This window comes from Lemur catta, chromosome 3, assembly GCF_020740605.2.
Source record: "Lemur catta isolate mLemCat1 chromosome 3, mLemCat1.pri, whole genome shotgun sequence".
Taxonomy (NCBI): Eukaryota; Metazoa; Chordata; class Mammalia; order Primates; family Lemuridae; genus Lemur; species Lemur catta.
Window position 1 is genome coordinate 119,111,085 of NC_059130.1, and position 25,054 is coordinate 119,136,138.

Consider the following 25,054-nt stretch of genomic DNA (forward strand, 5'->3'; position numbering starts at 1 on the left):
CCCTCTACTTTCTGCTTGTTCGTACTGAGTGTATGCCACACATTAGTCACTAGCTCTTTTCTTTTCTACCCTGTGTAGAAATCCAAAATGGGAAATCTACCAGTGCTCCTTTTTAATTTAAGAGTTTTAAATTTTACACTGTCTTTACAGTCATTCTTCTCTAAGTTTCTCTTTCTTTGTTTCTTTCTTTTTTCTTTGGAGACAGAGTCTCGCTCTTTTGCCCTGGCTAGAGTGCCGAGGCGTCAGCCTAGCTCACAGCAACCTCAAACTCCTGGGCTCAAGGGATCCTCCTGCCTCAGCCTCCCAAGTGGCTGGGACTACAGGCATGCACTACCATGCCCGGCTGTTTTTTTCTATATATCTTTAGTTGTCCAGCTAATTTCTTTCTATTTTTTAGTAGAGACAGGGTCTCACTCTTGCTCAGGCTGGTCTCGAACTCCTGAGCTCAAACAATCCACCCGCCTCAGCCTCCCAGAGTGCTAGGATTACAGGCGTGAGCTACCGCGCCCGGCCGGGTCTCTTTCGTATTTAGGCATAATAGAGAGGCATTATTCTGCACAGGCTTGGAAAATGAAGCTTAGACAGTTTGCCTTCCACAGAGCCAGATATGCCTGTTTTGGCAAACTACACTGATGCTAGGGAAGACTGTCGTGGCAGCAGTACTAGTCCATGGGCAGCAGGGGGCATTGGCCCTGCCAAAAATAAACCAGGGAAGTAGGTATGAGTTAACAATCTCAAATATACATGACCTTCTTTTAGAGGTTCAAGAAGAAAAGGTTCTTTCAGACAGCTTAGCAGAGTAGTTGTTAGTGTTTATGCTACACAAACATCAGTTTTATTTAGAAAGGGGAAGAGGGTAATGGGAGAAACTAATGTGAGCCCTGCATTATATCATACAAATTCCACTGTGGGATCATATTGTTGTTAAAGAAATCCCTGGAGAGCCACTACCCTGGCCCGTACAGAAATAGTCATTTACTGAGCCGATGATGAAGAAGCCCAGAAGAGAAACTGTGATGGAGGGCAGACAGAAAACACATAAAACAAACTCCTATCATTTAGACTCGTAGTGTGTAACTTCAAAACTGCAGCACCTCTTACTCACGTGGATGACGCCCAATTTCAGCGTGGTGCTCCCTCTGTCCAGGGTAATGGACTCCCTCCTTTGGCCCCAGACAGGGGTAAAGCTGCCAGGCACTGAGCAGGAAGGAACATTGGATGAGAGACTCCAGAAGAACAGGGGAAATGTTTTCCAAAGAATTTTAAGTGGCAGTGTTATATTTTAAATTATTATTTCCTGAAGGTTTAAAAATGTATTAAGAAATGCAGAGAATCAAGAGCTTTTAAAAATTGAGTTGTTTTTCTCCAGCAAATATGCAGATGTGGCCTGGTCTTTCTAGCCCCATCAGGAAAGCAGCTGCCATCCCTGCCAAGTGGCCCCACGTCACTACTCCAGCAGATCGGGACCATGGCACCTTTGCAAGAGCTCTGGTCAGGGCCTCCTGCTGTGCCCAAATGATTTCCCCTGTCCTCACATCCCCACATGCTGGTGTTCTGGTGACTCCTGTGTCTGGGTAGGAAGTGATCTGAGCATGGTCTGACATCTGCTCTCAGATTACCCTAGGATCATTCCATCAGTGTGCCAAGAAACCAGCATCTCCACCTTCTCCTAACAGCCTTCTTCCAGATAGTCTGAAGTTCTTTTTAATCCACGCCCAGACATGCTGTGGTAGGTGAAGCATCACGCATACAACATAGCACCTTAGGAAAGAGCATGTGGATTAAAAACTGTTACCCCTCCTTCTCTGTGCCTCACAGCAGTCTCTCTACTTCCGCTTGGCAGGAGATCCAGGCCACCTGGTATGAGAAACTGCACGAGTGGGAGGATGCTCTCGTAGCCTATGATAAGAAGATGGACACCAACAAGGACGACCCAGAGCTGATGCTGGGCCGCATGCGCTGCCTCGAGGCCTTGGGGGAGTGGTGAGTTTCGTCAAGATGATGGCCTGAGTGGCTGTGAGAGACTCGATCTTTGGATTTGAGAGGATGAATTTCCTCAGAGTCCTCACCTCAGACTCTCATTTTGTTTCCCTTGATATTTTCTCAGAACCCATCTCTCTATTCTGTCCCAGCTGCTAAATAGCAAGGCCTTTTTTTTTTTCCCCCAGAGACAGGGTCTTACTCTGTTACCCAGGCTAGAGTGCAGTGATACAGTCGTAGCACACTGTAGCCTTGAACTCCTGGGCTCAAGCGATCCTCCCATCTCAGCCTCCCAGAGTGCTGGGACTACGGGTGTGAGCCACCTTGCCTGGCCTTAAAATTTTTTTTAACTTAAACTTTGTAATGCTCTAGTTCAGGACAGCCTGGGGTGTGCTCCTCAGACCTACTTTCGTCTATTCTCTTAATCTTGACTGCCTTCCTTCCCAGAGCTTACAGCACAGACAACCAGGCTGCTGTAAAACAGTGTGATAACAGCAATAAAGGAGAAGCCCAGAGGGCTGTGGGTAGTAGGAAGCACCCTAATCCTGGCGTGGAAGGTTATGGAAAAATTCCAGGAGGAATTGGTATCTAACTTGGCCTGTACAATGAAGAGCCCCAGTATGTTTGGGTTCTGAAAGTTCAGTATGGACCCCGGGTTCAATCCCCAACACCTCCACCAAAAATAAAAAAGAAGAAGTGAAAGTTCAGTATGGCTGAAGGGTCAGGTGTGATGTAGAAAGAAGTAGAAGGTGGGGCAGGAGAGGTAGGCAGGGGCGAGATCATTCATATGAGGCTGACAGACCCTGTTAAGAGTTTTACCTAAGGGCTGCTGGGTGACCACTGAAGTATTCCGAGAGCTGTCAGGACTGGGTTTACATTATAAAAAGAACCCTTTAAAAGCATATTAGAGGGTACATTAAAGAGAGGCCAGAAGGTAATGTGCACATGGTACAAAATTCAGTAGTATGAGACAGCGACGGAACTGTGAAAACTAAGTCTTCTCGTTGTCCCTGAGCCACCCAGACTTCCAGGTACTATGACCAGATTCTTGTGTAGACTTCCAGGGACAATCCAAGTATGGGGAGGGAAAATATCTTTTCCATTACCCATCTTAGGTTCATGCCTGAGGCCTCTATAACAAAAGACAGATTAACTAGAGAAAAGCGTACACGTTTATTTAACATGAGCCTTACATGAGGCAGGAGCCTTCATAAGGAAGTGAAGACCCAAAGAAACAATTAAACCTGAATAATTTTTGTAGTAGGCTTGATGAAGATAGTCATGAAGAAATAGGATAGGGCAAAAAGGGTGTGACCTACTGGTAATAAGCCAGGGGAGACTTAGCAAAGCCTGTTTGTTCAGATTCTGCTCTGTGACCCTGTATCTTGTGAGCTAAAATAAAATCTTAAGCTCTCTTCCCAGCTGACTGAATGGACCCCCTCTTGGCCAAGGGGATACCCTAAAACTGAGTTGCTGACCATGAGAAGGGAAATTAGACATGCCTCATCATGCCCCCCTCCCTTCTTGGAGATATCCTTTGTAACACATTAATAGGCCTAAAGCTATACAAGACAAAGCTTAAACCACACCTGCAAATCCCTTGAGTCTGGGTATATGTCCTGTGGCTTATCTTTGATTTACAGACTTCCTTATCTTAACTTAAAACAGTCCAAGCCTTTAGACAAAGCTTCATTTCTTTAACCAAAGGGTCTTTAAACCCACCTATAACCTGTAAGCACCCCACCCCTTACCCCACTTTGAGATGTCCCACCATTTTGGGCCAGTGTACGCCTTTCATGTATTGATTTACAACCTTACGTGTAATTCCTGTCTTCCTGAAATATATAAAACCAAACTGTAACCCAACCGCAGGGATCCCACTTGCTCAAGGCTTCCTGTGCGTGGCTCCAGGCCATGGTCCTCAAACTTGGCTCAGAATAAACCTCTTTAAATTATTTTACAGTGTTTTATAATCTTCAGAGACAAGGATGCCCCTTCCCCTACCCGCCCACTCTCTCGCTGCCCTCACCCTCCCACCCCCAGACCCCCTGCCCCTGGGAATAAGGAGGGCTCCTGTCACATGAGGGTCTTCTGACCTGCTTGAAGGGATATAAGGGCAGGGGAAGGTCAGAGTGACCTTTCTGCTACCATTTTCTTAAAACATTCAATATGCCAAGGGTACCATATTTTGGGATAGCATGTCCTGAACCTCATTACAAGCATATACATGAATGATAGTGACTGTTTATACCTTTTGCACCCTGCTTTTTCACTTAACAAGTGTAGGCCACTGTTTCACATCTGTATCTATAGAGCTACTGCCTCATTTTTTTAATGACTGCATAATATTTCATCATATCAAAAAATCTAATTTACTAAATATAGGAAAATTTTTATTGTTTACAAATGTTATACCTTGGAAAGTTTAAAGAATACCATTGGATAAAATCAAAGTAAGCCTTCTTTTTTTAAGAGGTTTTTTTGTATTATTATGGCATTAGGCAAAATTATTTTGAGTCAATAAATTTTTATTCAGGGAATTTCACATGTGATTCCTCCTATCCATCAAGGTCACCTTAGTTCCTCAAAGGCTGGAGTCTTAATAGAACAGATCCTCAATTCACAGTTGTCCTGTCGGCCATTTTTAGAGTAAATGGATCTGCCTGGTTCTCAATCTGACACCCTGTCGGAAAAACGAATGTGTGCGGATCATGTTAGTTCTTATAGCTGTCACACTCAAGAATACTACAGATCAGTGGGCTATGCCAATACCTGAGGTAAAGACAAATGATTAGGTCTTTCATACTTTTAGCAGCTGTCTTGTAGTTCCTTATCACAGATCTAACAAACAGTCCTGTGAGTAAAGCAAAGCCACAAAGTTGCTATGAGGCATTTCCAAGGCTGTGCAGCTGCAGAAAAAGCCCACTGGGCTAGACCTCAACAAAGTAAGGCTTCTAAAAGAATGGTCTTTTGCTACACATAGGCTTTCTGTACCTAATTAAAGATATTCTTTTCGTAAATTGTTGCTTTTATTTCTTTATATAAAGTTATTACTATATTCCCAAGATAGAAGATATTGTAATGTTTTGCATGAAAATTTAATGTCAGTGAATTTAGCCTTAGGCATTGGATCACATATGTGTAGATAATAGCCTAAAATTATTTGCAAGTGGCTTCATTGTTTGAGTTAACCATTACTGGAAGATTCAAAAGTATGATTTATTTATTTTTGTAATTTAACATTCCATATTCATTCTGCTCAATAAATTAAGGTAGCATAGCCTTCAGATCTGCTTATATAACTAAAGCTAGTTTTTTCTGTAAGTTCAACAAGTATCTAAACCTGTACTGTCCAATATGGTAGCCTCTAGCCATTCATGGCTATTTTCACATTAAATTAAAAAGTCAGTTCCTTGGTCACACTAACCACATTTCAGGTGCTCAGTACTCAGTAGCTACATGTGGCCAGTGGCTGCTGTACTAGGCAGTGCAGATGGAGAACTTTTCCATCATCAGAAAGTTCTATTGGACAACATTGATCTAAAGCAAAGAAAAAAAAAGGGTATATTAATAAAGATTAGCCACGTTATTTCAAAAACAATTTTTTCTACTTTCAAATCCATATCTTGTTAAGAGAAAGAACAAGATGTAGGTGTTCTTAAAATTCAGCTTTGTTTCTCCACCTATCATTTTTAATGGCAGTGTGGCATTCTGTTGAATGGATATAACGTAATTTATGTACACACTTTCCTTTTTTGGGATATTTAGGCTGTTCTAATATTTCACTACAACAAACAATTTTATAATAAATATCCTTATAAATCTAAAAAAAATTCAACTCTAATCAATTCCTAAAATACTTTAGTATTTCACCATAACCCTTGGATTTACATAGAAATGTCCCAGCCTGGCACTCAGAGTCTTTCCTGTTGTGGCTGGCACCACCCCACTTCTTCAGCCCATTTCTCAGTGAACTCTGTCTCATAATCTGAACTCTGACCAAATATTTTGCTCTTCCCCAAACCTCACATTCATTTGTTCAGTTCCCAGAATTGCCCTACTCTTCTGCTCCATTTTCTGCTTTGTGAAATCTTCCCCACCATTTCTTCCTCCTTGAAACCTTTCCTGGTCCCTTCCCCTTCCACCTCCCCTGTTTTCAAATTAAAGATGACCACTTTTCCTGCTGGGTTAAGTGGAGACAGCTGGGATGCATTGGAAGAGATTTGAGATGTGGTTTTCTCCAATCCCCTTGTGTTACAATTGGGGAAACTGAGGCTCATGGAAGTTGAGACAGCTTGCCTGAGGTCCCCCAGGTCTCCTAACATTGCAGTTCTCACTCCCATATTCCTCTGGTATCTTGGGTCCTTTCCAGTTTTATAATTACCTGTAAAGTGTAAGTGGCTAGTGATGCTGACCAAAGGATTGAAGAATGCAGGAGACTAAAAGAGATTTTAAAACAAAATGAAAGAAGCAGAATTCTTTTCCTGATCGTATGCATGTTTCTGATAAGGTTTGTTCAGCCAATTCTGTTTAGAGTGAAATTTCTAATTTTTTTTTGCTTTGGGCATATATCCTGAACATGCCTGAGGCAAGTGTTCACCAGAGGTGGCATCAGGAATGATCTGGAATTACCAGTGAGCTAAGGCCCTTCTCCCGTCCCTGTCCCCATGCTTATCTGCCTACTGGAGGCTGTGAGAGCTAGGTCCCCATAGCACCAAGGCCAGGCAGCCACTCCTGCAGCTGAGGTGAGCTGAAGTGAATCCTCTCCTCACACTTTTCCCCGCAAGGCCCCTAGGTCATTAGGAACAGATTCCTTGGGAGTGAGATCATGGCAGCCTGCAGCCAACCCATGGAGGCATTCCAAATGAAAGAGCACTTTCTAAGCTTTTTGCTGCAGCGCTAGGTGGAAAAGTCAAAGTTCTGGAGGGCAGGCCTTTTACTAAGTCCTCCCCCACGTGCAGTGAAAGGTGTCAGAAAATGCATCCTAGCTGTTGCCCCACAAACAGTCTCACATTTATTACCTTTTTTGGTCCCCCTCCCTGCCCTTGAGAGTTAGGACTCAGGACTTGGTATATTCTGCGTTATTCTTGGTAATAAGTGTTTGTGGGAGAGAAGAACCTGCCTCTGTGTCTCTGTGTGACTGACCAGGCTCCAGCAGCTGTTCTCATAGCGGTTCACACAGCCACATGGTGAGGGCAGTGCCTGAGTTCTCTGTCAGGGGTCGCCTTTCTGGGATGCTGCTCCTGCATTGCTCCCCGCTTTGTCTGAAGGTAACAGTTTGTGGGCTTTAATCAGTGGACCTGCTTCCTGCCCTAGAGGAAAAGAAAAGCTAATCTCCAGACCCTTGGCACAGAAACAAGTTGTCCTGACAAAGGAGTAGAGGGAGGTTTGCCTGTGGCCACCAGCTATAAAATTTTGAATTGTAGGGTTGGAAGGACCATTAGGAGATCATGCAGCTTTCTGTCCTACCCTGCAGAGAGGACCCCAACAAAAAATGTGCCGCACAGATGAGCTGCTCCTGTGCTCTAAGCCAGTGGTTCTCAACCCGTGGCCCCTGGACCAACAACTTTGGTGTCACATAGAAACTTGTTAGAAATGCACATTCTCAAATACCATCCCACCCCTACTGAATCAGAAACTCAGAAGGTGAGCCCAGCCATCTGAAGGAGCTGTCCAGGGGATTCTGATACATTCAGTAGTTTGAGAACTACCACTCTAAGCAAACCCCTGGCAGGGCCCAGGAGTGACGGTTTCTAAGTCTGGGTGGCAAGAAAGCAACACTGAGCTCCTACTCCCATCACTGAGCTTCAGTAAGTGCATGGGGCATGCTGGCCACCTAGGTCCTCCTTTTGGTCTCAGCTCTGTGTTGAACCAGAGTACTTGTGTTGCTGGCTCTCTTGATCACAGGACAGAGAGACAGTGAAGTTAATATTCCCCATACCCCGAGATGCTAGATAATGTCTCTGAGCACATCTCCTACATGTGGTTCCCTGTAAGCTCAGCCTAGGTTTCTTCAGCAGTGACTGCCTTCAGCACCTTTATCCCCTGCGCACACACATCACCTTATAGTGCAGTGCAGCTCACGTCCCTTGAGGCTTCTGACCTGGGTCACTTGGAACTTGTGCCCTTCCTCTTGATTCCACTTTCAGTACCACTTAAAATATCCTGCAGTATATCTTTCAGAAAGCAGGAAAAATTAAAGAGTCTGCTAGCTACATCTTGAGGCTCACATGCAGTCAGGGGCTCGTATTTGCATCATAGCAGAGTTTTATTTCCTTTCACTCAGAAGTGGAAGGTGAGACGGCAACAGTTTTAACAGTCCCTATTCTAGCACTTCTGCACTCCCTGTGTATTGGGGTCTCTTCAGCACCATTCATATCTCAGTATCTCGTAGTCCTCACCCACGCTCATGGTGATTGTGCAAAATTCTGAGAATAAACAGCATCTAGATTTCTGGTAGATGTGACTGCTGTCAAGCCTTTCTTCTGTACAGATTGATTTCATTTGGGTTTCATTTCAGAATGAAACCATTTGTACAATACTTTCAAGAGCCAGTTCTCCTTATAGCTTTGAGCCCAAAATGAATGTCCAGATGTGTCTCTTCAGATTGCTTTCTCTGTAGGCCTGCCAAAGCAAAAGAGCCCAGAATTCATTGGCACAGGAGAGAGGTTATTTAATATTTATGAAGGAGGCCAGATGTTCGGGACATTTCATATCACATAGAGTTAGACCCAGTCCCTATCCTTGATAAACTCACTCAGACAAATTATAAGCACCAGGCCAAAAAAAAAAACCAACAAATAGCCCATTCACTTCTCTATTATATGACCTAGCCAAATGTGCTTTTATTTAAAAGCTCCCAGTTGGAGGTAGGCTCCAATCACACCAGGTCCTCTGAGCCCCAGCTAACCCAAGGGGCTAGAGAGGAAGATTGGTAGGTTATGGAGATGATCTGGATCAACCTGACTGTATAATTCTGTTTCTTCAGGGGACAGCTCCACCAGCAGTGCTGTGAAAAGTGGACCTTGGTTAATGATGAGACCCAAGCCAAGATGGCCCGGATGGCTGCGGCAGCTGCCTGGGGTTTAGGTAAGGCTCTCCCGGTCGAGGTGGGAAGAGGGAAGCTGGGGGCTCGCATCCAAGGAGCAAGGCACTGTGGCTACAGGTAGACATGTCAGGTCTATAGCAGTGTAAAAATGGACTGTATCCACCTACTTCTACGTCCTCCATCTGTCCTTTTACCTGATGATTTTGTCTATAACTTGTTAGACATGGGTAAAAATGGGTCTTCATGAGAAGGCCATGGAAGACGGTGCACAAGCATCGAAACTGAGATGTGGTGGGTGAGAAAAACACACTCAGCACACTCATACAGAACACTTCTAACACCAGATATATGGGGATTTTCACCACACACCAAGCAATTCTCCAACTGCGTGTCCAACAATTCAATTCAATCCAATTCTGACACTATCTACCCGGAAGTACCATCAGATCCCACATGTTAAGGGCTCATCCCCACAGTGCTGTCCCCACTTAAGATGACAATCACCAAGTCCCAGGTTGTGACTTGTGCTTCTGACCGACCAGCTATAAATCAGGGTTCTTTTTGAAATGTGATATAGAATGAAAAAAAAAAGAGGGAAAAAGTCAGGGTTCCCATAACCCTCCTCAGGTTTGATAATTTGCTGGGATGGCTCATAGAACTCACGGATACACTTCACTTATGTTTACTGGTTTATTATAAAGGGTACCTATGAACAGGTACATAGGGCAAGGTCTAAATGGTCGAGAGTACAGGAGTTGGGGTTTGCCACCAGCCTTCCAGCACCTTCAGCAGCCTGGAAACTCATTATTCAAGCTTTTATAGCCCTTAATCTTTAGCCTGCCCACCCTTCCTGGAGGTCAGTGGGTGGGGTTGAAAGTTCCAACCCTGTAATCATTTGGTCTTTCTGGTGACCAGTCCCATCCTGAGGCCACCTAGGGTCCTCATTTGCCTCATTAGCATAATCAAATGAGCTCATTATGAATAACAAAGACACTCCTATCACTCAGGGTTTTAGATGGCTCTGTGCCAGGCACCAGGGACAAAGACCAAATATATTCTCAGGTGAAAAGCAATTTGGCAAAAAAAAAAAAAAAAAAAAAGACCAAATGTATTTCTTATTATACCTAGTAGGATTTGTTTTTATTTGTCTTAAGTTACTGATTTCTTTTTCTCTCTTATGAATGAAATCTAGAGGTAGAAATTCCCAGCCTGCTATTTTGGCTCCATTGTCATTAGCCTTTTTCCATATTTCTGCTTTGCATACTTAGCATAGGGTCTCCATTTTAAAGTCCACCTCATGATCCAACATGGTTGCTGGAGCTGCCCCCATCATGTCTTTATCCCAAGCGGGAGTAAAGGGAGAAGACAGTTGTCTATCTCCTTTTTATTTCTTAACTTCTATTATAGAAATTTCTCAACATATATAAAAATGAAGAGAATAGTATGATGAACACCCATCTGCCCTTCACCTTCTCCAATGATTATAAACATTTTGACCATTTGACCATTTTATTGTCTCTTCTCCTTGCTGTCCAACACTTGCCCACCTTGCCCCTACTCTTAGAATATTTTAAAAGAGAGATTTCCGTTTAACCCTACAAACTTGTATAGATTTCTGACACTGGGCACCACCCAGGAACATTAGCAGCATCTATTCCAGAGATGTTCTTCATAAGAGGGGAAAGGATGTCCCAGGTGAAGAGCGTCACCTGTGGAGTCCAGAGGAACGTTACATAACAATCCACCCCCATTCTATCCTTCTGTCCCTCTTGAGTCACAGAGCTTATATCCTTTCCTTTCATGAGCTCTGGGCCAGATCCGGAACATTTTTCAAAAACAAATTGCTTCCTGAGGAGTCATCGCTTGCTATTTGCTTGTGCCCAGAGGCATAGAGAATGGATGAGCTGATAGTCTGGAGTGAAAGGCAGGAAAATGCCTTGTAAAATTGGCAGCCCTGCAATTTGCAGCTAATGAAGCTGATATCTTTCCTGCAGGTGGTCTTGGAAAGCCTGGCACCTGATACATGCTCTCCCTACCAGGGACAGTGAATACCTCTTCCCAGATGCAGCCATTTCCCCAGTCTAACATGACACAGAGACCACTGTGCTGTGACCTAGCCCATCTTTCTGTTATAACAGAGCCTCTTAAAATATTTATCTCCTCCCTTCTGAGGCAAAGATATTGCCAGAGTGAAACAGGCAATCTGTCTAACCCTGTCCCGTATCTGTATAATGGCCATTCTCAATTGTTTAGAGGAAAATGTAATTTCCCAATGTACCATTGAACTGTGAGATGCTTCACTAGTAGGGCAGAAAGCGATTTCATCTCACCTAGAGAAACCTGAGAGAGTTCTCCAGGATAATGTGGCGCTGCATTAAATCCACTTGCAGTGCCGCCTTTGCACTCAGCGCCTGCCCTCCTCTTTCATCGTGCTCCCTGGGGCGGCAGTGGAGTCTTGTGTTTGGAAGACGGATGTGGCTTTGTTTTGTTAAATCAATCCCCACGGTGTATGGAGGGTCTGGGCAGGATTTTGGTACATCCAACTCAAGTCCATTTGTCTTGTTTGTACCCCAAGCTAAGTGAAAGTAACAACGGCAAGGCCTATCTGAGATGAGCCAGCCAACCATCCTGATGCTTTCTGTCTGTCTGTCTGTATGCCTAGGTCAGTGGGACAGCATGGAAGAGTATACCTGTATGATCCCTCGGGACACCCACGATGGGGCATTTTATAGAGCCGTGCTGGCGCTACATCAGGACCTCTTCTCCTTGGCACAACAGGTAAAAACCTGGTAGCAGAGAACAGGTTATGTACTCCTAAGCACATGGTGCTTGTGTAAATAGGCTGTTGTACTCCAGCTCTGGTGTTTATTTGGCTCTGTGAGCTCTGCCAACACATCAGCTAGGGCTACTTTTTGTACTTAAGGGACAAATGTGTTCTAGAAGTTACCATTTCAGTTGCTTTTGGAGTTAGCTTTTTGGATCATCATTATATCCTTTTTATCACCTTGCCTCAGCATTCCTTGTGTTAAAGAGAAGCTGTGAGTTTCACCAAAGAGGAGGATTCAGAGAGCCAGCAATCGCCACTGTGCAGCAGAAATCAGGCACAAGGGTCTTCTGGCCACGCAGGCGTGTCACACATTGACACCTTCCAAGGAAGCTAGTGCTTATTTGCAAATACTGTGCTAACTTGCAGAATGAAATAATGCGGTAATCACATCCACCTTGTGAAGCACCAGACTGTCTTAGATAAAGTGCCCAGGTAAATGATCTGAGCACTTAAGGGATGGGGACACACTAGTTAACCTTAAACATTCAAAAGAGGAGAAGCTCTGCATGAGGGGTTTTTAATTGATGGCACAGAAAAGACTCAAACCACAGTCCCGCAGCCCCAGCTCTGCTTTACATGATGAGAACTGAGATCAGAGCCATCCACAAGAGCTCATGTCAACACGGAGAGGACTGGTCATCTCTGCCGATTTCAGAGGCACTCCTTCATGAGGAGGGGGGTGCTCGGGATCCAGAGCTGACCACCTGGAGCCATTCGGGTGTGCGCAGAATCTATTGTCACAAACGTGCCCAGCAAAGAAAGTTAAAAGAAAGTAGATCCCCAAGGATGTCCTCTCTATTTTACAGTCTACATTCCCTCTCTGTCTTGCCACCTGAGATTGTGGGTGTTACATAGGTAGATTTTTTAAAGTTTTGGATGCCATACATTTCTGTCTTGGGTGAGAAATTGTATAATACTCTTTTCTAGCCATTCAGATCTGGAAAAACCTTTCTTCCTTCTTCAGTGAGTTTCTGTCTTCATCACTGGGATTTAAGTGAGACAGATAACTTTTGCAGTTGGTTGGGAAGCCCTAGAATAGCCTTCAGCCCCCAAGTCCAGAGCACAGCCCCAAGCCTTCTTTGTTTCTCTTCTAGTGCATCGACAAGGCCAGGGACCTGCTGGATGCTGAGCTAACTGCAATGGCAGGGGAGAGCTATAGTCGGGCATACGGGGTGAGTGTCGAATGTTCTGCACATTGTCGTTTTTGAGGCTTATTTCAGTTCTTTTTCCAGAGTGGGCTAGTGAGAACTCACAGGCTACCTGGAACATGCCTGTTTTCTCTGGTCAGCAGATACCCTGACACCAGAAGGAATGATTTAAATTAATCCTGTCTTTTGGATTGTTCATGCAGTAATTAGGTTGGAATGTGATTTGCTTCCATCAGGCCATGGTTTCTTGCCACATGCTGTCCGAGCTGGAGGAGGTTATCCAGTACAAACTTGTCCCTGAGCGACGAGAGATCATCCGCCAGATCTGGTGGGAAAGATTGCAGGTGAGCCTGGGAACGCCCCCATTCACCCGCCTAATGCCCACCCCACAGGACCTGGGCCAGCACTTGTTCCCCCAACCCCCGCCCTTACCCAGCATGCTTTTCCTGCCTCCTTCACCAGTGTGGTACTCAGCTCGCATACAAAGCAGAACACGCAAAGGCTTTTCACCTAAGCTTTAGCTATGAGAGAATGACCAAATTTCTAGCCTCTTCTTACTCTTCTCTAGGAATAAAAGAAAATATCCTTAATGAGTGATACCAATGGCCAGTCAATTGGAAATCATAACTCAAAATCAGTGGCTCTCAACCTGAGTAGCACAATAGAATCACCAGGAGAGCTTTTTAAAATCCTGGTGCCCAGGCCATTCCCTAGACCAACTAAATCAAAATTTCTGGGGATAGACCTGGGATCAATATCTTTTTCAGGCTTTCCAGATGATTCCAAAAGCCAAAGCTAAGAACCACAGCTCTCACCACATTTACTGGCCACCTGCATCCAACTTTTTAGATGGGGTTGCCTAATGTTCTTGTTCGCCAGCTCCTGCGGTTTATAGTTCCTTCGGTCAGAGTCTTCCTGTCGCCTCTATTTAGACTTTTTTCCACTGCATTGTCCCCTTGTAGGGAAACTTTTCCAAGTCCTCCGTCAGTATTTTCATTGTCACATTCTGATCATTTTAGTATGAGGAGCTGTCAATTCCAGATCTGGGAGTCAGCAGTCCTAAGTGTTCTTGGAAAGGATGACCAGTGCTTTCATTCCTTGAGTAGGTAGGATGGGAAGTTCATCAGCAAAAAGAGAGAGAAAGCCTTTACCACTCCAGAAACCATTTGTCTCCCTGCTTGTCATGATTGACCCCCTCAATTATAAGCCATTTCCTCTTGGCCAGTGCACACCTAGTTCCAAATTCTTGCTCCAGACCAATGGAGATATATGCTTCCAGGCTTTTCAATAGTCTATGACAAACCTTTTGACTCCAGGCTGCATTCCTCCCTAGGAAGCTCAGGACACATTCCCCTGGACAGGAAAGAGCAGTGGGCAAAGGAACATCTATGAGTATAGTGGTTTATGGCTTGTAAATGAGCACATACAGTTCTTTTGCATCTTTTATTAGTAATTATGAAATGCCCAGTGAATGTTTTGATGGAAAATTATCTCCTGGGCACCAGAAAGAATTCCACAAAGCAAGTGTTTCCCACTTGACTTGTACACACCCGATTTTGGAAGTGCCTGTAATCGGGTGAAGAGTTTCCACATCAGAGATCTGATGAATCTTCTGAGATTCTAACAAGTAGGACTTGATCCAAATATAGACTTGGAAGGAGGAATGCATTGAATGAGTCCTGGGGAATGCACTGAATAAGGCCTGGGAGGTGCGTGTCTGAATTTACTGGGTCCAGGACACTGTCATCACCTTAACCCTTCGTGACTTCCCTGTCTTGAGACAGCGATATGTTTTTCGGCTTATGGGAGGCCAAATTATTTCAGCATCTGGGAGAAACTAGCCATTGGTGAGAAGTAACCAAAACAATCACTCAACGTACTTTTTTGTGTTTTTCTAACTTTCCGAATCATTGTTCTCACACTTCACGGGATGGAAAAATATGATCCAAAGCTGAAAATAAAGCATTACTTCTGTGGTGGAAATTTGGCTCTCGTGGATGGCTTGCTGTCAAATGAACCGCCTAGGCTAGAAAACTGCCATTCTGTGGTCAAGTCGTTTAAATTAAAATCCTAGCCAGTATCTCCCACAGAGCAGTTTGAGAGGTCAGCCTTACCCAAGCTGGCTCTCTGCTTGCCTTGGGTTCTCCAGTCAGGGTCAGACTGCATCCAGTCACGGCTGAAAGCCTGAGAGCATGGTTGCTAGACCTTTAAGCTTATCTCCATGGAGGACAGTTCCATGGGTTCATGGAATTCACTCATGAAGTAATAGGTCTCCGGAACCCATCTCTCCCCACTGTGTCCCCAAGTCTTCTTACCAGTGAGAGTGAAAAAAGTTCACTTTACTCTTACTAGTCATTTGATATAAAATTAGTTTGGCTCGTTTGATAACAATTAATTTGTTCTTTTTTAATTTCAAAGAATTTTAAATGTAAATTAATGAGGCACTTCCCCTTCTATATATGTAGTTTTTGATCTAAGGCAAATAGAAATGAAAGAATCTAAGATGGCCAATAGACAGGGTATCCCAAAGTCATAGTTCAGGTTTAGGCTTTAATAACTTCAGAAATATAAATGCTACCAAGGTACAAATAATATCATTTGAAAATGTAATTATTTAAACTTCTACTTAATTCGTTTTTTGAATTTTGAATATTTTGGGGGGGATGTGGGGGACAAGGTTGCACTCTCTCAGCCCAGCTAGAGTGCAGTGGCAGGATCATAGCTCACTGCAGCCTCAAACTCCTGGGCTCAAGTGATCCTCCTGCCTCAGCTTCCAGAGTAGCTAGGACTACAGGTGTGCACCACTGTGCCCAGCTAATTTTTTTTTTATTTTTTGTGTAGACCAGGATCTCTCTGTGTTGCCCAGGCTGGTCTCAAATTCTTGGCCTCAAGCTACTTCAGCCTCCCAAAGTGCTAGGCTTACAGGCATGAGCCACTGTGCCCAGCCTGAATAATACATTTTAAATTTAATTTCTTTGCAATGATAGTCATCTTCAACTGGAAAGACTGAAGTAAAATATTACAGGTAAAAATACATTATTCATAATCCACAAATGAAATTCAAATCATTTAATTCTCATGAGAGCCCTATGAAGTTGGTACAATTCTTATTCTGCTTTACAGATCAGTCAGAGAGAAGTTAAGTAACTGCCCAAAGTCACATAGATAGTAAGTGGCAGAGGCAAGATTCACACTCCAGACCCCATGTTCTACTGTATCTCGAATCGTGGAGAAATCCCTAAGAGGAATTTCACTCACAGTGCCCTTCACTTGAGAAAGTTGACATTCCATCAATGAATCTCCTTTTTGTTTCAGAGTGGATTTTGCTGTTGCTTGTGGGGGCTTCAGATATAGCAGAAAAGCTAGGCACAGTGGCTCAAACCTGTAATTCTAGCACTTTGGGAGGCTGAAGTGAGAGGATCGCTTGAGGCCAGGAGTTCAAGACCAGACTGGGCAATAGCAAGACCCCGTCTGTACAAAAAACAGAAAAATTAGTGCGCGCCTGCAGTCCCAACTACTCGAGAGGCTGAGGAAGGGGGGTCACTTGAGCCTAGGAGTTTGAGGTCGCTGTGAGCTATGATGATACCACTGCGCTCTAGCCCAGGCAACAGAGTGAGACACTGTCTCATCACCAACAAAAAAGATATAGCAGAGAATGTATCTAATCCTTATTTCTGAATGTTCTAGGGCTGCCAGCGTATCGTAGAGGACTGGCAGAAAATCCTTATGGTGCGATCCCTTGTGGTCAGCCCTCATGAGGATATGAGAACCTGGCTCAAGTATGCAAGCCTGTGTGGCAAGAGTGGCAGGCTGGTGAGTGATCTCTACCCCAACGAGGGCAGGGCATGGTGCCCCTCGGCCAAACGGTTCTGTCTATAACCTAGCCTCTGTTGTTTTTAAGGCTCTTGCTCATAAAACCTTAGTATTGCTCCTGGGAGTTGATCCATCTCGGCAACTTGACCATCCTCTGCCAACAGTTCACCCTCAGGTGACCTATGCCTACATGAAAAACATGTGGAAGAGCGCTCGCAAGGTCTGTATCTCAATCCATCTGGCAACAGACCACCTTCTCCAGAATGCTCCCCTAATCTGCTTCTCACTGCCTCCTTAAAGCCAGAAAGGAAACAGTGTTTAAACCATCTACCTGCAATGTCAGGAGTCTCTTCCTGTTGTGAAGCTATTTGGTCTGATTTCACAAAGTGAATCATAGTTGAGGAGATGCACATATACCATTGATGAAACCAATGGATGTGATCACGGTTATATTTATTGGTATCCAGAAAGTGCCGGGACATAGAAAAGGCACAGCTTATGTCCCCTAAGAGAAGATGGGCTGTCAGTACAGAAATACTATATGTTCAAAAACACAGACTAGAACTTTCACAAGGCCAATTTGTTTTTTTCAGACTTCTAGTCTCCTTTCCTATCATCAATTTGGATTTAAAAGCAACAACACACAGGGTGTAATGCTGAAGCTAGGAGGGAAAGTTATCTTGAAGTCAATGTAGAATTCCTCTTACTTTATTTACAGACAAGCCCTTGAGAAATAGATGGGGCTCCTGGTTTGTTTGTTTTTTTAAAAAAACAGTCTCCCTGGATGATGGTGATTAACAAACAGTAGGCCTTGGAGGCAAAATCATCTCTATCATCTTCCTTAGCAAAAGGAGGAGGGAGTCCCAGCTGGCCTTCTCCTCCTATTGCTGTCCCCACAGTGGCGCCTGAGATGAGAAAGGAGCAAAACCCAGCCACTGGTGCAACCGCTGTGGAAAGATGTGATAAAATAGAAGTTGTGTCTCTGCTGCAGGCATACTTAGGAGATTCAGAGACTGACTGACTCTGCAGATGACTGACTCAGTGTGGCTGTGAATGCCACCCAGAGTGGGACCAACAGCCCTCACTCAGGCACCTGGTCTTTGACTGGGATTTACTTCAACACTAATGACCCAAGTTTCCTTCTCCAAATGTGCAGTTTTGGGATTTGTTTATTTTCATCGTTTTGTTTTCTTTTTCAGTCTCTGTGAGCCTCCCAGGCCAGAGCATTTCTGATTCAAAGCCTGACCTCCTGCAGGCAAATAGAAAAAACAGAAGGTGCTGGATCTGAATATAATCTGATTTCCTTCCTATGCAAAGCCTCCAAGTCTTTGAATTTCTTGCAGAAGGAGTCTTTTGGGTAATATCTCAACCAAGGAGAGATTTCTTTCAACATATGACTACAGCCCAACTTCTCCATGGAGTATGACTTTTTCATAGTAGCACAAATTCTGGGGGTGTTAAAAGTTAGGAACCTATTTAAAGTTAAGTGCTTGCACTTCAAGCCCAGAGCTAGGGATGTCACATCTTTGTAGCTGAGGAGCTACCCAAAGAAAACTGACTACTTAATAATTGTGCTTCTGGGCCAGGCACAGTGGCTCACACCTATAATCCTAGCACTCTGGGAGGTCAAGGTGGGAGGACTGCTTGAGCTCAGGAGTTCGACATCTGCCTGAGTAACAGTGAGACCCCGTCTCTATTAAAAATAGAAAAATTAGGTTGGGCGCGGTGGCTCACGCCTGTAATCCTAGCCCTCTGGGAGGCCGAGGCGGGTGGATCGCTCGAGGTCAGCCTGAGCGAGACCCCGTCTCTACTAAAAAATAGAAATTAAAAAAAATTATCTGGACAACTAAAAATATATATAGAAAAAATTAGCCGGGCATGGTGGCGCATGCCTGTAGTCCCAGCTACTCGGGAGGCTGAGGCAGAAGGATTGCTTAAGCCCAGGAGTTTGAGGTTGTTGTGAGCTAGGCTGACGCCACGGCACTCACTCTAGCCCGGGCGACAAAGCGAGACTCTGTCTCAAAAAAAAAAAAAAAAAAATAGAAAAATTAGCCGGGCGTGCTGATGCACACCTGTAGTCCCAGCTACTCAGGAGGCTGAGGCAAGAGGATTGCTTGAGCCCAGGAGTTTGAGGTTGCAGTAATCTATGGTGATGCCACTGCACTCTACCCAGGGCAACAGAGCAAAACTCTGTCTCAAAATAATAAATAAATAAATAAAATAATTGTGCTTCTGAACAAGGCACTCTCTGAGCCTACCTTTTGTCTACTGTAAACAAAGATCTACTCTTTGCCTTGCCTAAGGCAAATGAAATGTTTGAAGAAAAGCAGACCCTGGTATGCTGGAAGGCATTAGGCGACAGGTATATATATGTAAAGTGTTTTCCTAGACAGGACACTTCACAGGATCTAGAGTTGGGGTAGTCCTTCCATGAAGTTCCACTGAACCAAATCCATCATTCTTGCCCACAAACTGCCCATGCAGTCTAGAACAAGATTGCTGTTCCTAGCTAAAACTCTGTGGGCCTGAGAGAAGCTCCTTCCTCCAAGTGACTGCTTCTTCATTTGTAAGAGGAAAAGAATCACTTTCCCCCCTCTTCATTTCCTGGGAATGGAGAAAAGAGGTTTTAAATAGATCATTTTCAATTCCTTGAAAATAAGTTGCCTCATGTCATAGAGTAGAAGATACTGGATTCTTCCATGCTGGATAAACATAATATTGGGTTTCAAATCCAAAGTAATAGCCAGCTTTGGCAATTTATTTTTGTTCAGCCCCTGGTTAAGTCCACCAGAGTTTAAACTCTGTGTCTGGATTGTTAATGACACAGAGCTTATGAGCTCTGAAAAGCACCTGGCGTCAAAGTTCCTAGTTTAGTTCCTGCCTGCTTGATGTATACACTGATCACACTTAGTCATCAGTTACCTTTTCAGTGATTGATCTTTTTAGTACTGCTTCCCAATTCATTTTTCTTTTTTAATCAGATTTAAGTCTGGTCGTTGTAGTTCTCCTAGGAGAAAAACTAAAGGAACATTTATCACTTCCCAGATGTAGGATGCTAATGTGGTTCATTTTTCAAAGCCAGTAGTGAATAATGGAACTCTGTGAAGGCAAGTGTGTGAGGGAGACAGGTGTCTTGTTAACTGTTGGAACATCTGTGTGCTCTGCCCTGTGCATGGATTAGCTTCCTGATCAATTGTTTGTCACATCATCCTGGCTCTGGGTTAAGCCCTATCTCTCTCTTTTTTTTTTTTTTTTTTGAGACAGAGTCTCGCTTTGTTGCCCGGGCTAGAGTGAGTGCCGTGGCGTCAGCCTAGCTCACAGCAACCTCAAACTCCTGGGCTCAAGCGATCCTACTGCCTTAGCCTCCCGAGTAGCTGGGACTACAGGCATGCGCCACCATGCCCGGCTAATTTTTTCTATATAGATTTTTAGCTGTCCAAATCATTTCTTTCTATTTTTGGTAGAGACGGGGTCTCACTCTTGCTCAGGCTTGTCTCGAACTCCTGACCTCGAGCGATCCACCCGTCTCGGCCTCCCAGAGTGCTAGGATTACAGGCGTGAGCCACCGCGCCTGGCCAAGCCCTATCTCTTGATGCCAATAATTCTTTATATTGAAAAGTATCTGAGGTTGGTCCTGGCCCTCAAGCCAGGGTGTTTCATTTTCCTTCCAGGCCATCATAATTGACATGTTCTTATTTAAAAGGAAAAGAAAAAAAGAAAAGAAAAACACCTCTTATATTATTTACCATAGGAGACCTTTTATTTATTTGAAGTGTTGATTTTTTTCCTCTTCTGCAGCAAAAAACACAGCTGCTTTTTCACATTCTCTCATGTAATGTGTCCTCTCCCTACCTTACTGGATTTAGATTTTGCCATTTTTCCATTTGAGCTTGTGATGTTTGTACGTTATATCTGTCTCCATCCTTGAAGCCCTTTACTTTTTTGTTTGTCTGAGTATTTTTTTTCCTCTAGACAAAAACAGAAAAGTTTTTTCCCCCTTTAAAAAGTGCTGTGGACCCCATTTATTAAGGTGCTGGTATGCCTGGACATGGCAGGCTTGTGCAGTACTCCCAGATCTGACTCTGTGTCTCTGCTCTTCCCTAGTTTAGCTATCTCTTCCTAACTCGCGTGCCTCCTGCTCACTTTGTGTAAAAACCTGTGGTGTAAATAGATCGAACTGTTTGGATGTGCTGAAGGATGTGCTGAAGATCTTGTTCCCACGCCACCCTGTTCAACTGAATGTCTGCTTAGCTAATGTCTTCGCCCTCTTCCACTTGAATGCATGAGGGGCTTCACCCCATCCCTGTATTCTTATTTGGGTGCTGAGGGTTCTATCTGATTTTTAAATCTATAGTTTTGCTACGCTGGAGTGTCCAAGATACCACAGTGTTGTAAACAAATACCAAAGTTTTACTAGCCTGAAACAATCCCCCATAAGCCCAGTTTCCCCTAGGGCAACATATTGATAGTGAAGTAAGCAGTTGTTTCAAATTACTTCATATGAATTGTTATATGAGGTAGCCAGGCATGAAACTTACCCAAGGCTTATAAAACTGGTAATTACAGTTGGCAAAAGAGAGCTAAGACTTGAGTTGAATAAATCATGACTCTTTTTGAAAAATCCAGCCCTCTCCAGCATCATGCCCTGGTCCTCAGTCCTTTGTCCCATGAGGTCCTCACCCTGTGATCCAGGGTGATCTGTTCGGAGAGGGGTTGACCCATGTGCCTATCAGATGAACAGTAGTTCCTTTCCTTTGAGTTGGGCCGCATGCCAAGGGGCTGTCTGTGCCTTTGTCCTGCTACAGATCGATGCCTTCCAGCACATGCAGCACTTTGTCCAGACCATGCAGCAGCAGGCCCAGCATGCCATCGCTACCGAGGACCAGCAGCACAAACAGGAACTGCACAAGCTCATGGCCCGGTGAGGTCCCCACTGGCCTGGGGCCAGTCACATTCCAGCTCTGCCAACCCAGCAGCTTCTTCAGCGAGGGGGAGTTCAAGGCTCCTTGGGTGGCTGATTGCTGACATCTCTTTCCTTTTCCAGTAGGGATCTCAGGCAGCCATCAAATCGTGCTGCCCCAAAGTCTCTGCCACTTGCATTCCTAGCCACGTGCTGTTCTCCTGGTGTCTGGCTTTAGAATTAAAATCCTTGTTTTCAAATGCCAGATATGCTACTAGTTTGATGTGTGACTTTAGAGAAGTTACTGAACCTCTCTGTGCCTCAGTGCCCTCATGGTATAAGAGGGATAGTAAGAGTTCCTATTTCCTAAGGTGGCGTGAGGCTTAATGGAAAGAGAACAACATCAAGCATTTAGATCAGTAGCTGGGATACAGTAGCCATCAGTAAATGTCAGCTGTTAATATTATCATTACAAAGAGTGAAGGGGAAGGGAAGAGTAAGAGAGAAGGCATATAGCAATCAATAAGAAAAGTAACACTCAACAACTATCACACACAAAAATTGGGTCTGGGGTAGATAGATCCATACAGACCTACCTGCACCAGGCACCTGGTTTATGCTGTCATTGAAAGACAAAGGTCAAGAAGGAAAGGTGATACCTTAAAAATTTATCTCAAAAGCCCATCTCTTTCCTTTCATACAGTTGAAAATTCTGCTGGTTTCATCACGTTGCCTCCTCAGAGGCAGAGTAAATACCAGAAAGGCTTCAGTGTTCCCCTAAAATTGGTGGTTCTCTTAGGAGGGCTATTTTGAGGAGGGAGCAACACGGGGCTTGTTTCTCTCATTTCAGATGCTTCCTGAAACTTGGGGAATGGCAGCTGAACCTACAGGGCATCAACGAGAGCACAATCCCCAAAGTGCTGCAGTACTACAGTGCCGCCACGGAGCACGACCGCAGCTGGTACAAGGTGACTTGGAGGCAGGGGCATGTGTAAAACCCAGCACCCTGGCAGTCTTGCCCGTGTCCTGCCAGCTGCTAGTAGTTACAGCTGCACTTCTGTGGAGTGGGTCGGGTCCTGTGACTTTGCTTCTTGAGTCCCTGGGCCTGTCTGTCAGAGGCCCAAGGAGCCTGCATTTCCCTTACAAGTTTAATTGATACAGAAAGCTGAATTGATTCTTTTATTTGAGAAATACTTATTACCCCATTATTCTGTGTATGGCACTGGGGACTGCTGCTGTCTTGTAGACTCTGAGCTGCTTGTTTTCCTAGGAGCATCTGGACACACGGTTAGTCTCTAGAACTGTATCTTCCCTTGGGCCATCTGTTCCTGCTCAACGTTTTTCTGATTTCCATCCCTGTCTGCTCCTCCTTAGTTAAGCTAAAACCTTTACTTTCTTTGCTTTTATTGGAAAGATCTGAGTAACATCCTGTTATATTACAGGACACTTTTCAAAAAGATAAACAGAATTAGAAAATACATAAAGGATGTGATTGACTGATGGAGGGGTAACTCTTGGAAGTACATATCTTTGGTGAGAACACACATTCTCTCTTTTTTTTTAATATTTCTGAAGGGCCTCCTGGTAATAGCTGCTTGGTGTAGCAGGTGTCATCTGTTCTTTCTAGTATCTACTTAACTTGCTGATACTTTGTGAATTAATCCCTCTGAGACCACAACTTGCATTTGAAGACCGCAGAAGCACTTATAACAAAAATCTTACCCCCGTTTCAGCATGCTTCATTCTGGTCTGAAAAATGTCCATTTTGTGATAGGAGCAGTACTCTCTCTAGGACAGCTCCATGTGCAAAGCTGAAAAAGTAAATCCGGTAAACCCTGGATTAACTGGAACTTTACTAATCAGAGCTGTCCCGTAATCAGAGTTACTTTCCTTCATTCAGCTTTCAGGAGAGAAGCAAATCCCAAGAAAAAAGCTGGTTCTAGGAGCTTTAGTTTTAGTTCTTTTTTTTTTTTTTTTTTTTTGAGACAGAGTCTCACTTTGTTGCCCGGGTTAGAGTGAGTGCTGTGGCATCAGCCTAGCTCACAGCAACCTCAAACTCCTGGGTTTAAGCGATCCTACTGCCTCAGCCTCCCGAGTAGCTGGGACTACAGGCATGCACCACCATGCCCAGCTAATTTTTTCTATATATATATTTTAGTTGGCCAGATAATTTCTTTCTATTTTTAGTAGAGATGGGGTCTCGCTCTTGCTCAGGCTGGTCTCGAACTCCTGAGCTCAAACAATCCACCCGCCTCAGCCTCCCAGAGTGCTAGGATTACAGGCGTAAGCCATCGTGCCCGGCCTAGTTTTAGTTTTTAAAAGCATTTCCTAGTATAGATCTCTTTAGTTTTATGATAACTTCTACCATCAGTGTTATGGCCCTATGTGCATGCCAGGATTGTTTGTCTTCTCCCCTGGACCCCAGGTCAGTGCCAGGCACATAGCAGATACACAAGAGGTACTTGTTGAATAAATAAAGGCACAGGAAAACTAAACCTGGGTCATCATAGAATTCTTACTCATCAAGTAAAGGTTAATTGTGATCAATCTACTCTTCTTAGTTGAGAGGGTGGACATATTTATGTTAAAGGTTTTTAGTAAGAGATACGAAGGAATTTTCTGATTGTCCAGAAAGTCCAACTATTAGTGGGTTATTTAATGTCCTGCTGTCACTGCAAAGTTACCACACTCTGCCTCATTATCTCTAAGCCAAGCAGTGGTATACTGTAGAGTCACGACAGCTCAGAACCTCAGAGGTGGGAATGGTGCTCCTTTATCCAAATAAGCACAAAGGCCAAAGACTTCTTCCATCAAGCAGTGTCAACACTGGTTCTCTGTCAGGCCACAGGCCAGGTGCGGGGGCCAGTCGGGTGGATGAGGTCCACCCTCCGTCATGCTCCTGTGCTCTCAGTGTCTTCCTTTGTCTACTGTCTTGTGACCTGTTCAGACTTTTCTCCCCTGAAATAGTGTGAGAACTGGCTGCTTGCCCCTAACTCTGCCCTCTTAAATAATCTGTTTTATACACTTGAAACCCAGCATAACTCTGCTTTCCTGCAGAGTGAAGTGGGAGTCTGTGCTCCAGTGCTCAGCTGGCCTCCCTCTCGTTCCTCTCCTGCACCTACCCCCAGCTCAGTCACATCTGTGGGCTTGTTTCCCGTGGACTGCTCCGTGCTTGCTTGTCTTCAGCCTTCTGCTGCTTCCCCTTGCTAAGAAGTCCTCATTGTTGCCCTCTCTCTTGTTCCCTCCTTGCCCATCCGCAGCTCTCTTCCAGACCTACCCCAAATCCCTCTTCTCGAAGAAGCTTTCCAGACCCCTGTCCCCGGCCCTCCTCTTGTCCA

At 44.4% G+C, this 25,054-nt stretch overlaps 1 protein-coding gene, 1 long non-coding RNA gene and 1 other non-coding gene across 3 annotated transcripts in view; 1 reads left to right on the plus strand and 2 right to left on the minus strand.

Moving 5' to 3' along the window:
• The window catches only part of MTOR (mechanistic target of rapamycin kinase), a 131,130-nt gene that overhangs the window by 79,271 nt on the left and 26,805 nt on the right, over positions 1-25,054 (plus strand). The window contains exons 30-38 of the mRNA XM_045546143.1: positions 1,844-1,983; positions 8,969-9,069; positions 11,691-11,806; positions 12,950-13,027; positions 13,240-13,347; positions 16,691-16,816; positions 16,905-17,036; positions 21,622-21,737; positions 22,567-22,684. Of these exons, the coding sequence (XP_045402099.1) occupies positions 1,844-1,983; positions 8,969-9,069; positions 11,691-11,806; positions 12,950-13,027; positions 13,240-13,347; positions 16,691-16,816; positions 16,905-17,036; positions 21,622-21,737; positions 22,567-22,684 (1,035 nt within the window). The remainder of the gene's footprint in view (positions 1-1,843; positions 1,984-8,968; positions 9,070-11,690; positions 11,807-12,949; positions 13,028-13,239; positions 13,348-16,690; positions 16,817-16,904; positions 17,037-21,621; positions 21,738-22,566; positions 22,685-25,054) is intronic.
• On the minus strand, positions 4,794-4,922 carry LOC123636284. The gene has a single exon (XR_006734476.1). It is a non-coding gene; the product is annotated as a small nucleolar RNA SNORA18 (small nucleolar RNA).
• LOC123634481 lies at positions 12,708-14,099 on the minus strand. The gene is made up of 3 exons (XR_006733924.1): positions 14,007-14,099; positions 13,109-13,328; positions 12,708-12,838 (listed from the first exon to the last, which is right to left on the minus strand). It is a non-coding gene; the product is annotated as an uncharacterized LOC123634481 (long non-coding RNA).